The sequence below is a fragment of the Cetorhinus maximus genome, chromosome 4 (assembly GCF_964194155.1).
Source record: "Cetorhinus maximus chromosome 4, sCetMax3.hap1.1, whole genome shotgun sequence".
NCBI lineage: Eukaryota > Metazoa > Chordata > Chondrichthyes > Lamniformes > Cetorhinidae > Cetorhinus > Cetorhinus maximus.
In genome coordinates, this window is record NC_135882.1 from 102,471,412 (window position 1) to 102,485,976 (window position 14,565).

Sequence of the window (14,565 nt, forward strand, 5' to 3'; positions counted from 1 at the left end):
ACTGTTAGAAAAGATTGGACTATTCTTTTAACTCTTTTGGTATCATTAAAAATTCAAAAGGTGGTTCAGCAGATTATCTGGTAGCTTTTCAGTGGTAGCAACTTAAGTGAAGCCAAAATTATGGGAGATGGCCTTCTCGTGTATTCTAACACTGCTTCATATAAATCAATTTAAAGAATTGTTTGAAACTGTTGTTATGCACAGGTTCTACATGGGCGCAATATTTAAATAATGTTGAATCAAGGTAGAGTCTACAGCTGTTCCTTTATGTGTGACACATAAATGACATCAAAGGTGATAGTGTGTGGGCATAGCATTCATAATTTAATATCTATTAATATATAAATATGTGTGTGTGTATATATATATATATATATGTTAATATATGTCATTTCACTGCGGATATTGCAACAACCCAGATCTTCCATTGGCAATAGCAGCGAACATTTGCCACTGTTGCACATCGGGTCCCTAAGGAAGCCCCGATGTATGCACGTGCACAATACTTACCCGGGAATTTCAAACTTCAGTGGGCAAAATTACGCTGCCTGAATTGTTTTGTGGATGCCTAGGACACTGACTCTACCGTCGGAGACTTGGGCTAGATGCCCAGAATTTGCACAGGAATTTACTCCAGGATACTCATGCTATTAACCACAGGCATGGAGCCTGGGTTAAAAGTGATTACTGCAGAAGCAATACTGTGAAGACCTCAAACTGTATTTAAAAGTAAACTCGCTAAGCAATTTGAGGTGGCATAGTGGTAATGTCACCGGACTAATCATCCAGAGGACCAAGCTCTTGGGACACTGGTTCAAATCCCACCACGGCAACTGGTGGAACTTAAGGTCAATTAATTAATAAAGCTGGAATTAAAATTAAAAGGTCATCCAGTAATGATGACCGCGAAACAATTGCTGTAAAAATCTATCTGGTTCACTAATGTCCTTTATGGAAGAAAATCTACTGTCCTTACCTGGTCTGGCCTACATGTGATTCCGGACCCACAGTAATGTGGTTGACTCTTAACTGCCCTCTGAAATGGCCTAGCAAGCCACTCAGTTGTACCAAATGACTACAGAAAAATCAAAAAGGAATGAAACTGGATGGACCACCAGCATGGACCTTGGCACTAGAAATAACAACGGGCGCACCATGCCTAGTTACCCTGCAAAGTTCTCCTTACTAACATCTAGGGGCTTGAGCCAAAATTGGGAGAGCTGTCTCACAAACTAGTGAAGCAAGAACCTGACATAATCATACACACCGTATCATACCTTACAGACAATGACCCAGACACCATTTTCACCATCCCTGAGTACAGCCTGTTTCACCAGCAGGACAGTTTGCAGGAGGGAGTTGCTCTGGGAGTTCTCAACATTGACTCTGGACCCCACAAAGTGTCATAGCATCAGATCAAACATGGGCAAGGAAACCTCCTGCTGATTACCACCAACGCCCCCTCTCCCACCCCTCGGCTATTGCATTAACACTCTCTCATGTTGAACACAAATTGAAAGAAGCACTGAGGATGGCAGGATGTATTCTGGGTGGGGAACTTCAATGTCGGTCACCAAGCATGTCTTGGTAGTACCACTACTGACAGAGTTGGCTGAGTCCTGAAGGACATAACTGCCAGACTGGGCCTGCATCAGGGGTGGGGGAACCAACAAGAGGGAAAACCTTACTTGATCTTGATCTCGCCAATTTACTTGGACAGTATTGGGAGACCTGGGTCAATATAAATGCTTTTAGAAAAATTCAGATTCAATGATACTTGAAGATATTTATCTTGTTCAGTACTGATCCCACTTGTAGGGTCAAAGCCCCCTTCTGTACAAATATTAACTTTTTCAGTTTAAGCTACCTTATCTTTGTGCCAATGCATTTGTACTAATTAAACTTATGCACTGTGCTTCATGTAATTGAAAGAGTTCTGATTTCCATTCAGATTTGTTTTATGGGAATTTGAATGTAGCTACTTTGGAATATCTTTGGGAGTTTGGGGATTTACTCAGGCTCTGTTCTCAGCATCACATCCACAATTAAATTCATATGATGTTCTGTGAATCTGAGCTTTGTCATTCTTTTCAAGTCAGTCATATTCTGCATTTTGTGCTTTGGTACAATATGATGTTTACCTTTGTATCATTATTTCTGCCAAGGTGGGAGAAACGAAACTAGAGTGGCTTTAGTCTTTTAAAGTCAAGATTAGGTAGGTAAGACAGTTGTTGAAAGAACTTTCTCATTTGCCATCCTAATTTACCATTGGAATTTATCATGCACCAATGGACAACATCACATCAATGGTACAATGACAACTATCGATTATTTATAACGATTTATTACCAAAATTGCTCTAGTATAGCCATGTAAAGTGATTGAACCCTTAGTTGTTAACATTGTGCCATCTCTAAAGCATTTTGAAAGCAAAATGAATGATGTCTAATTAAATTATAATTGTTTATAGCTTGAATACGATGATACATTTTAATGCCCTCAATCTTCAGATGAAAAAAACACTGGAAATCAAATGAAAATAGTGAGGATATCATGGAGAGTAACTGTTTATGAGAAATATTTCACCAAGTAATCTCACACCCAATCTTATTAATATTAATTGCAATTTCATCTTGGATATATTTTACTCGAATCGACCCTTTCGCATTTCTTGGCAATTTTAATTTTCTTACATTTGTATTTGAATGCAAAAATAACTGCAATGCTTGTAATATTTCTGAAACAATTGTCTGAAAAATGATACAGCATTATGTACCATGACGAATTGCAGAGTGCCCAAAATATTTTATTATGAAGTAGGATGCTTCCATACACTTTAGAGGGTACAAGACATTTGAGTTTAATGGACAAGGTAGTAACCCGGCACTTGATTTGCAGCACCAGTACTCAGAAGATGCCACTGGCTGTAGAAATACGCAAGCTAATGAAGGGGACTGAAGTCAGTCTACAGAAAAGCAAGACAAATGAGTTTTTGATGGATTTCTGTGGCATTACCAGATTTTGCCTCTTAAGTGCATTTATTTTTTATTGTTAGAATTTGAATTTTCTTTCTTTGGCTTACAGTATGTCGGAGCAGTCAGGTATGCCACGGATTTGTGATAGTGTTTTTTTTAGAAACACTATCATTAAAGATATTGCGTTGGTTTTTGGCTATCTCTTTTTTTAAAGGCTGGTATAATATTTCTTTTGTATTTCTTTCTTCAGTCACGTCCCATCCCTTCACATCTCACATCTGCAGTAGCAGAGAATATCTTGGCCACAGCTTGTGAGAGCGAGAGCAAGAATGCAGCTAAGAGAATGCGCCTGGATGTGCGTCAACAGCAACAGGTATTAGTATCATAATTAAATGAGTGTCTCATGATAACAGGATCACAGAATTGTTACGGCATAGATGGAGGCCAGTCGGCCCATCATGTGTGCACCGGCTTTCTGAACATTTTAACTTTGTGCCATTGCCCTGCCTGTTCCCCGTAACCCTTTACATTGTTTCTATTTAAATAATCATCCAATGCCCTCTTGAATGCCTCAGTTGAACCTGCCTCCACCGCACTTCCAGGCAGTACATTCCAAACCCTAGCTACTTGGTGTGTGAAAAAGTTTTTTCTCACCTCACATTTGCTTCTTTTGCAAAACACTTTAAAACTGTGCCCTCTGGTTCTCAATCTGTTTACGATCAGAAACAGTTTCTCCCTATCTACTCTGTCCAGACCCCTCATGATTTTGCAAACTTCTATCAAGTCTCTTACCCTCCTCCTCTCCAAGGAAAACAGTCCCAACTTCTCCAATTTTTCCCCATAACTGAAGTGTCTCATGCCTGGAATCATTCTCGTAAACCTCTCTCAGTTTTAAGTTTTATAACAGTTTTACGAACACAATTGTACATTATATACATTGAGTACATTATGACCTTTTCCTCCAAAGGATAAAGTGCTCATTGTGACTTGAGCACATAACCTAGATTGACACTCTACTGCAGTACTGAGGGATTTCTGCACTGTTGGATGAGACATTAAACTAAGGCCCCATATGCTAAAATTTCTATGGCATTATTTGAAAAAGTGCAGGAATTCTACTGATGCTCTAATATTATTCCCTTATCTAACACTGCCAAAAAAATTAACAGCATTGATCTCATTGCTGCTTGTAGGATCTTGCTGTATGTCAAATAGCTATTGTATTGTAAGTAAAATATATTAAATTTGGTCTGTAGCATCAAGAGACTAGGGAGAATTTTGTTCCGAAGCACAAAAGTTTTATTAACAAGTTACAATATAAATGGTAAAGATGTTAAAAAAACAAATGTACAATTGTAACATACTAAATAGGATGCTGAGATACAACCTGGCAAAGCTGATGCTTTGTTTCTGATGTGATATTATTCTCATGGCCTTGCTACCACTTGAGCATGCCCAGCCTTGCTCCAAGAATATTCCAACACCTATGCTTCAAGTCCAGCCTTATATATATATATATATTTATATATATATCAATTATCCATTTGTTCTTACAGAACGTTAAGCCTGTTTGTGCTTGCATGTCAATCAATTTCAATGTTTCCCAAGTCAACCAGCCACATGCTTACTTCTCCATTTTCCCAATAAGGGAGAAACACAGCTAATGTTTTCCCATGCCATGATCCCATAAAACATGAAATTACAAATAGATGTCACTTTACATAAAACCATAGAAAGAGGCCATTCAGCCCATCATGTCTGTGCCAGCCAAAAAGAGAAAAAATAAACTAGCCGCTCATTTTAATTCCACTTTCCAGCACCTGGTCCGTAACCTTGCAGGTTAGAGCACTTCAGATGCAGATCCATGTATCTTTTAAATGAGTTGAGGTTTCAGCCTCAACCACCAACTTATGCAGTTAATTCCAAATGCCCATCACCCTCTAGATGAAAAGTTTTTTTCCTTATGTCCCCTCTAATCCTTCTACCAATCACCTTAAATCTATGCCTTCTGGTAATTGACCCCTCAGCTAGGGGAAACAAATCTTTCCTGTCTATCCTATCAATGCCTCTCATAATTTTGTACACCTCAATTAGGTCACCCCTTAGCCTCCTCCGTTCTAAGGAAAACAACCCTTGCCTTTCCAATCTCTCCTCTTGGCTGCAATTTTCAAGCCCTGCCATGTTCTTGTAAATCTCCTCTGCACTCTCTCCAGAGCAATTATGTCCTTCCTGTAATGTGGTGACCAGAACTGTACACAAAATTCCAGCTGTGGCCTAACCAGCATTTTATACAGTTCCACCATTATGCCCTGCTTTTGTATTCCATACCTTGCCCAATAAAGGAAACCATTCCATATGAATAATGTACTATCTAAACAAGGTTAAGCAATCTTCAGACAAGACTACTGATGCTTTTCTTAACAAGGTTAACAATTATACAGTAGCTTGCTAAAAATATTTTTCTCTCACTGCACACCAAAAGTTATTGATTTTAAGTGCTGCTTTTAGACATTCTGGAGAAACATGAGACAGTGCTATATGTTTGCCCAACTCTATATGTTCGCCCAACTTTATTTTTTCACATTTTTATGTTGTCGCGGATTTTGGAATTATAGTTCAATCTATGCCTATGCAAATTTTGAATTACTTTCCATTGAAGGCAACGTAAAGTTTGCTCTGTAAACCCATCACCAGCATATTATATTTGCGCACTTCACTTGGCATTCTGCTAGATTCAATTTTTATGTTAGGATGCAGAGACCCTACTAAACTGTGAGTGCGGAAGCCCAAAAATTGATTCTAATGCCTATTTAATTTATTTAGGCATAATTTTGAACATACTAAATGGAGTCCCAAGGCAACTCCCTGCTAGCATAGAAATTCAAATTGCTATGTTATTCTAATGCTGTCATGAGAACAAGAGCAACACTTGCCAATCAGCTGCATCCAGATCCACTACATATGTCTGATTTTAGGATGGGGGGAACACTACTCCTTAATGTTCATACAATAGAATGAGAAGGAAGAGATATTGGCCTTTATCCTGAATCTGTTGCAGACACAGGGCCTGCTTCTTGGCAGTAGGTTTTGGATTCGCAAAACGTCATTTTGGTAATAATAATATCTGGTCATTAAAGCTGCTGCAGGGGCCTTTAAATCTTGCACCAGCACATTATTTCCAGTCCCTAAATGCACATATTGTCAATCAGAGGTATTTCTGATTCCTGGGCTTTATTCAAAAAATTCTCATTAGACTAACTCATTACAGTAAATGTATGCAAATTGTGCTCCACCAAACTTCCAGTTAGTCTACTCCTAATTGAAAATTCATGCTGAAAAGTATTATTCTTCCTAAATCTTATTGAATATAAGGGATATCAATTTCAATGCAATGGAAGCATTACAAACATATATCAACTGTCATAAAACCATTTTGGTGTGCTCAAGATAAATTCTCAAAGCCCAACCTAAACATATTGGTCACAGAATTGAAATGTGTAGTGCCAGTAGTGTGAAACTGAATGCCCTCTTGGGGGTGCACACTCAGCTGCCAGTCATTTCCAGTACAGCCCTTGCAGTGTACTGTGTTGAGAAGAGGCATCACATGTGTTTCCTCTTTGTGCATTGGAAGCTCCTGAACAGCTGCTGTCATGATGTTGCACAGCTCTATTGGCTGATGTGATACCTATTTTCCAAATTTGGACCACACTGGTCCATTCAACAAATTTGCTTGATGCTCACCAAAGATCAAACATTTAGTTGCGATAGGGGCTTGGCACTAATGTTATTTAAAAGGCCAGCCACCAATTTGAAGGTAAAGTAATTTTGAATAATGTCGCTATTACAAATTTCAAGAAGCACTCTGGAATGTTTTTAGAGGTTTTGTGTGAGTTCTTGGGTTTACAGAGTGTTGCTTCATCCTCACAGTGGTGGGCAGAAGATTTGGTGACCACACAAAGCCTGCAATAGGTATGGGGGCAGCACTAGAAATACCTCTGGGTCTGCAGCATGAAAAGGAGATGGAGCAGAGACTGTGGAGAGTGGAAGCTCTGGGTGATACCCTCTGTCAACTTGGAGTCTGAACCCTCCTTGCTCCTTAATGGTGATAGGAGGCTGCCTTGGAGGAAAGCCAATGCATCCAACATCTTGGTATGCATCCTTGTCAGCAGTCTCCTGTATGCTGCCCCATCAAGGTCCTCATCTAAGTGCAGAACTTACTTGCGACCTTGTCCTCTGGTGAGCTGGCAAACGAACCATCCTGTACTGCTGGCTTGGCCACAGCCCACTTGTGTACGATGTCTTACCATATGCTGTTCCCAACTTTATACTAGCCTCTGAGGTGAGTGCAGCACCAGAATTGGTGGCTGCGTGTGTTAGATCAAGTGACAAGGCCTTTTCATCAGTGGTGTGCTGTTGTTCTCTCTTCCCCCTCCTGGGACTGCAGTGGCTGGGCAGACGGAAGTTCTAAGGTGTCTAAAAGCAGGAAATTAGAAAGGAAAGATTGGGGTGAGGAGGTGGGGTGGGAAAGAGAGCAACAAATCCATGGTCACACTATCTGCAGCTTTCTCATGCCAGGAAGCAACATGAGACTGAGCTGGTAGTTGGGATGGGGCATAAGGCAGGGAACCCACCTGAATGTTCTCAGTAATGTAAGAAGTCAGGGAGTGTGATATGGAGAACAATCTCCTCCGTAGGATTCAGGAAATGCAGTTGCCCTTGTCCCTCTCTGGTTCCATTCTGCTTCTTCTATTGTGTGCTACCTGTCCTTCAAGAGAGCAGGGGAAGAATGTCAGTGATTGTGTTGTACTTTGTTTGGGTGATATACCTCCCATAACTAAATAGCTAGAGGTAGCAAGAAGTGGGTATGAGGCTGCCAGCATTATTAAGTGTTTGAGAGTAAGTATCTGGATGTTAGGTGTGGGTCCTGAATATCAGGGACTGGTACTGGGTGAGTGCATTCAGCAGTGTGAGAGGTTGGTGGAGCAACGGGCAGGAGGTGTTATGGGAAGATATTCACTGGCCTTGACCACCCATGTGAAGTCATTAAACTTCTTGTGGCACAGCTGCCAATTCTTTGGACCAGATGCCAGAATTGACCTCCCTGCCCACCTGCTTCCAATCCCTTCTGTGGGTCCTCCTTGAAGACCTCCTGTCCCCTCATGGAACCATGGCATCTCCTCCTGTCCACCTACAACATTAAGACATCCAGTACACATCCATGACCCTGGAACCCACAGTCTTCCTGGTGTCCCACTTTCCTTGTTTACAATTTCAGCAATAGTATTCAGCTGCCTCCTGCAATTCAGTTCAGCTTTCCTCTGAGAGAGGCAGACTGCTTTTAAGAGTAGAAGGCCATCTGCACTACATGCTATTAGCATAAACTGTTTGGCTCCCTTCTGAGCACAGACAGCCAACAGCAAGGGAAACATTTAGCCTTACACTACAATCAGGTAAATGAGGTGGAGCACAAAATTTGCATGCTTCCTACCTCCACCTCCGTGGTCACAAATAGTGACCCCAATGCCCAAGAAATGGTGTAGTCCAATTTTTATCCCCTTGACTTCATTATTTCTGTTGGTGGATACAAAGAATATCACTGTCCCAAAGTTATTCACTGCTGAATATAGGACTACATCAGAACCACATGTGTAATGCAGCAAATCAGATCCATCTCACAATGACCTAGACTAGTCGCAATATAAATAAGTAAATATCTGGAAGTTATTTCTAGGTAAAATCTTCTCTCAGGATCTAGGTGATTATATAAGCAGCGAGTACAAGCTTCACATGACTTATAATAGTGATTTGAAACCTGAAATGAAATGAAGTTTATAATCACTTTCACTTATTCTTGTTTTTTTTATTTCTGTGAATGCATTCATAGCTATACACATGCTAGCCACTCTGGGACAAATTAATGGGACAGTATAGAGGGAGCTTTCCTCTATTTACATGCTGTTCTTGCACTGGGGCTGTTTGATGGGACAGTAAGTTAGAAACTGCATTTAAATGTGACATCTGATGTATGGGCCTGGATTTTCATCCTTGAGGCAGGTAGAGGGAATTGAGAAAATTACTGGTTTGGCCTGCCTGCCTTGGGAGAAAGTGCCTGCAAAGGCAGGATCTTCATTGCTAGGGGGGAGGGTGCGGGCTGGAGCCAGGCCAGCCAATCTGGGAAGAAGTGTGGAGGTACACACAGGGACTGCCGGGTCCTGAGGCAGGCTGCTTAAAAGGCCTTCCTTGGTGCATGGGACTTTGTCCCAGTGAAAATAAAAATACAAAGGCCTTACATCCCTCATCCCTTGCACGCCCCTCACCATCCAAACACTCCTCATGCCCCATCCATGCCACCTCATGCCTCAGGACCCCCACCCACCCTCCATACCCCCATGCCAAGCTCTGCCCTTCCATTCACCCCGTGTTCCCTCATGCTCCCTATGCCAAGCTATGGCAGTTCCATCCTCATTGACCCACTGTACACATTCTAGAACCAATGAACCCTATAGTGTAAAGTGATATGTATAAAAAAAATTGAAAAAAAGTCATTCGTTGAGAAGTTTCTCATATTGAAAAAAATGTCTGAAGTACACGCTAATAAAAGTAAAAATCATCTGGCCCTTTGAAGTTTCAAAAATCACAAACCACAAACCCTTGAAACCACTTAACTTGTATAACCAAATATTGTGAAATTGACCGCAGGGATCAGAAGGCCTGAGCTGCGAATGAAACACTGTTTCCTATGGGGGGGGCGGGGGGGCAGGTGTTCTATTATTATAATAGTCTCTGGGCTCTCAGACGACATTGTTTGATTGACAGCTCAGGCTCTCTGATCTCTGTGGTCAATTTCACAATATTTGGTTACACCAGTTATGTGGTTTCAAGGGTTTGTGCTTTGTGGTTTTTAAAACTTCAAAGGGCCTGGATGATTGTCACTTATTAGCTTGTACTTCAGACCTTTTTAATCAATCGGAGAAACGTCTCAATGAATGACTTTTTAAAGGGTTTTTTCACACCTACCACTTTACATACAGGATTCATTGGTTGTAGAAAGTATACAGTGGATCAGTGGGGTTGGAAGTGCCATAGCTTTGCATAGGAGGCATGAGGGGCCATAGGGGGTGGGTGGAAGGGCAGAGCCTGGCAAAGGGATCATGATGGGGACCTTTCGAACTTGCCTTTTAAAAGTTCCTCTCATGCAGACTCGGGTTCACAACTCTTCTGAGGGGCCATGAATCATTACTGTTTAAAAACATGGCCTGACTCCTTGAAAATTGCAGAGAAATAGGGCAAATCTATCTCCACAATGGAGCCAGCTAGGTAGGGAGTGCAGGATGCGGACTTTTGACAGGAATCACCCTGCATCCTTTAAAGACACTCCCAAAAATATCTCAGCCTGAGAATGGGGTCAGGAACCCCAGAATTGAGGCCCATCAGCCATTTATAGAGGGCTCCCAAGTCAACCCAACTTGGTGAAAATCCAGGCTGTGATCTCTGAAGTGTTATGGCTAAAGTGTGGAATTAGGTAAGTGTGATGCTCACAGAAGTGTTCACTATATTACAGACAATTTAGCATCTGGGAGCAGAATTGTTTCATTCACTTTTTGGCTGCTATTCAATGGGCAACATTTTCCGGATATGTGGGAGCGGGCGAGCGGGTTCCCGATCGGTGCCCCCGGTTGGGCGCGCACCGTCATTTTACGTGGGCAGGCCAATTAAGGCCCGCCCAGCGTGACATCCTCCAGGAAGCGTGTGCAGGCGAGGGGGGATTCCCTGAGCCAGGAATGCGCTCTTTCGCACATACGCGCAAAAGAGCGCACAGATCTCCCTGAGGCAAAATGCTGCCTCAGGGAGATCGGCTCAGATTTGAAACTTCAAATAAAGATGAGAGAAAAATTTTGCTGCCATGTCCCCTCATGTGACACTGTCACATGAGTTGGGACATGTCCATAACTTTTATTTTGAAATATTCCGAAATTTTTAAATCACTCATGAAACCTCATCCTGCCCATGGATGAGGTTTCATGCTTTTTCAGAAGCCCGCCAAGACTCCCGGCCTGCTCACCATCCTTAAGGTTGGACAGGCAGGTCCATTAATGATTTCAATTTGTTCTTTAATGGCCTTAATAGGCCGTTGACAGGTCAGCGGGCGCACAGCCGATCTGAAAATCTAAATGATGCTGGGTGACGTCGGGACGCACGCCCGACATCACCCCGCGTCATTTAATGCATCGGCGAGCGGGCCCTGCCCCCGCTCGCTGAACAGAAGATTCTGCCCGATATCATGAGAATTCTCCAAGTCTTTGAAGCCTTCGCTGAAGTTGTAAAGTAATCTATTCACATTTGCTGAGTGATATTGGAAAACAAGGTTTGGGATTTTTACAGAATAATGAGCATAGTATATGGTAGTGATTGCTAGGTTTTTTTTCAGTTTCTCAGATATTTGACCAGTACAAAACCCTAACAAGGGAATCTAAACATGGATACTGAGAAATCTAGACAGGTGGACTTTCTGTTTGTCAGACGTAGAATTTCTTTCCATAGTGCATATTCTCTTTACTTAGACCCAGGAAAGATGGGCACAGATTGTGGCCTAAGCAGTGAGCCTTTTGAGGTTTCTTGATGAGATTATATACATCAAGAACACAGATTAAATGGTTATTGAAATATTATAAACCCAAATAATCAATTACAAACATGGCTTGATTATTTATTATGGACCATATTTATTCCATGTATTAGTTTTTTTAAATATGCTCATCAAAAGACGGATATTAATGTTGGGAACACTTCCCACCTGGTATCAGCATCAAGTTCTCAAAGCCTGCTTCACAAATGTGTTAGTTTTTACAAAAAATTAGACATTGCAAACTGGACATTTAACAATGTGTTCTGACCTTTCTCTGCCTCTGCTACTATCCTTTCTTACAAAAAAAATTGCAGGGTCATGGGGAAAAGGTGGGGGAGTGGGACTGGACAAGTTGCTCTTGCAATGGACTAGAATGAACTGACAGGCCAAATGGCCTCCTTCTGTGCTGATTCTATGATATCCCACCAGATGCAATATTTATGTTTACCTACTGAGAATAAATCTACACAGTCACGTTGGAAGATAGTGCAACCAGTTTATTTTACTGCTCCAATAACTCCCTGTATGTGCTTCAATGTTCATTTTCATAAGATGAATGTCTGGCATAGCTCTCACTCCATGTGGTTGCTCCTCTTCTGCCACTTCTAGGAAGCAAAAGCAAGAACTAATATATGATATAATAACTGATAACAATATCAACGCTTTAAAGTCAATGTACTCACCAAAGGAATGATGAGTGTTTATAATTTTGTCCATTTCTGGCGGCATTCAGAAGTTTTTCGTTCCTCGGTAACTCTGAGTCTTTGCATTCTTCTGAGAAATTGATGCCAATCTGAGCTCTCCTTTCACACTGTTCACTTCCAACTCTTGTTTCTCTAAGTGCTGGTCATCATGGAGAAAACACATTCTGTATGAGCATGGTATGGAGAATATATAGGGGCTGATTTTCTTTACTTTTGTGATTTTTTTCCCCTGTGCTTTGCTGAAAAGTTTCATGTACCTCTCCTCATCTCATGGGAGGATATAACACTTTTCACAATTCCAAAATATTTGTACAGTACGTCCTTGTCAATCTTTTTTAAGATTACATGCTTGAACACCATTGTAAAATTCCTCAAAGGACACATGATTTGCAAGGGCTAATTTGGACATTCTGTTATGAAAGCTGTTTTCAGATAAGTCATATCTGTCACTCAAGTACTTTTTGATTCTTTTGTAAAAAAAGGTAAAATGTCTCTCACATCTGGTGTTAATTGCTTCAGTCTGCCATTCACTTGAACCCAAAAAACCTGTTCCAAATCCTTCTCTCTAGGTTCCTAATCATGTCACTCGTCAACTCATACACTGAGAGGATACTGAACGACTTGGCCTCTAAAGTTGTGATGCAGTTTGTGAATAGTTTCAGAACATTGCTGAGAAAGAGAAAGAAAAGCTCAGCCACTTCGTTGGCAATCTCCCTCATCCCCAAGGCATCTCCATAGTATTTTGAGGCAACCTCCTCATCTAAACTCTGAAAGTAACTTGTCATAGGTTTCCAGAATTCTAACAATCATCAATAGCCAGCAGAAGGGAAAGCCACCTGGCCACAACATGCCTCAATAGATTGCACTGCTCCACTTCAACAAAGTAACACAACTCCCTCAAATGCTGTGTTCTTACAGAAATGCTGAAGTGAGCATATACCTTGAGAATGATGCTTTCTGCATCAACATCAAGATTTCTGATGGCATGCCTTGTTGCATTGTGCAAAATATAAACCAAAGGATGGGCTGCATCAATGTCCTTTTAAGCACCTTTCATTTTTTAGTACACACTGTCTTGCTTTCCTTAATTAATTGCGTTGTCAGCTGAATATGTAGAAAGTCTCCCTAGGCTGAGGCTGAAGGTACTGAGTTTGCACAATATTTCTGTTGCAATTGCTTCCGAGGTTGCTGCCTTTCACTATAGAAATCACAGAATTGTTACAGCACACAAGGTGACCATTCAGCCTGTCGTGTCTGCGCCAGCTCTCCATAGGAGCAACTTACCTAGTGCTCCTCCCTGTACTTCTGCACGTTCATCCTTTACAGGTAACAATCCAATTCCTTTTTGAATGCCTCGATTTAACCTGCCTCCAGCACATTACGTTCACAGGCAGTGCGTTCCAGATACTAACCGCTTGCTGCGTGAAAAAGTTTTCCCTCATGACGAAGTTGCTTCTTTTGCTAATTACCTTAATATTTAGGATAGAATTAGTAGTCACATGGAAAAAAAATGGGTTGATAAGGAAGAGCCAGCATGGATTTCTAAAGGGGAAATCATGTTTAACTAACTTGCTGGAGTTTTTTGAAGAGGTAACAGATAAGGTTGATGAGGGTAATGCTGTTGATGTGGTGTACATGGACTTTCAAAAGACATTTGATACAGTGCCACACAACAGACTTGTGAGAAAAGTTATTGCTCATGGAATAAAAGGGACAGAAGCAACATGGATACAAAATTGGCTGAGTAATAGGAAACAGAGGGTAATGGTCAATGGATAGATTTCAGGCTGGAGGAAGGTTTGTAGTGGAGTTCCCCCGGGGTCGGTATTGGGACCCTTGCTTTTCCCCTTATATATTAATGATCTAGATCTTGGTGTGTAGGGGACAATTTCAAAGTTTGCGGATGATACAAAGCTTGGGAGTGTTGTAAACTGCGAGGAGGACAGTGTAGAACTTCAAAAGGACATAGACAATTTCGTTGAGTGGGCAGATAAGTGACAGATGAAGTTCAATATGGAGAAATGTGAGGTGATGTATTTTGGGAGGAAGAACATGGACAGGCAATATAAAATAAAGGGAGAAATTTTGAAGGGGGTGCAGGAGCAGAAAGACCTGGGCATGTTTGTGCATAGATCGTTGAAGGTGGCAGGACAGGTGGAGAGAGCAGTTAATAAAGCATATAGTATTCTGGACTTTATTAATGAGGGCATAGAGTACAAGAGCAAGGAGGCTATGCTGAATTTATATAAGGCACTCATTA

At 41.3% G+C, this 14,565-nt stretch overlaps 1 protein-coding gene across 3 annotated transcripts in view; it reads left to right on the forward strand.

Annotated features, from left to right (window-relative positions):
* Positions 1-14,565, forward strand: part of LOC144679793 (nucleolar protein 4-like) — a 549,252-nt gene that overhangs the window by 501,440 nt on the left and 33,247 nt on the right. For all 3 annotated transcript variants that reach the window (XM_078540571.1, XM_078540573.1, XM_078540574.1), the window contains one exon: positions 3,226-3,348. In XM_078540571.1, coding sequence (XP_078396697.1) covers positions 3,226-3,348 — 123 coding nt within the window. The remainder of the gene's footprint in view (positions 1-3,225; positions 3,349-14,565) is intronic.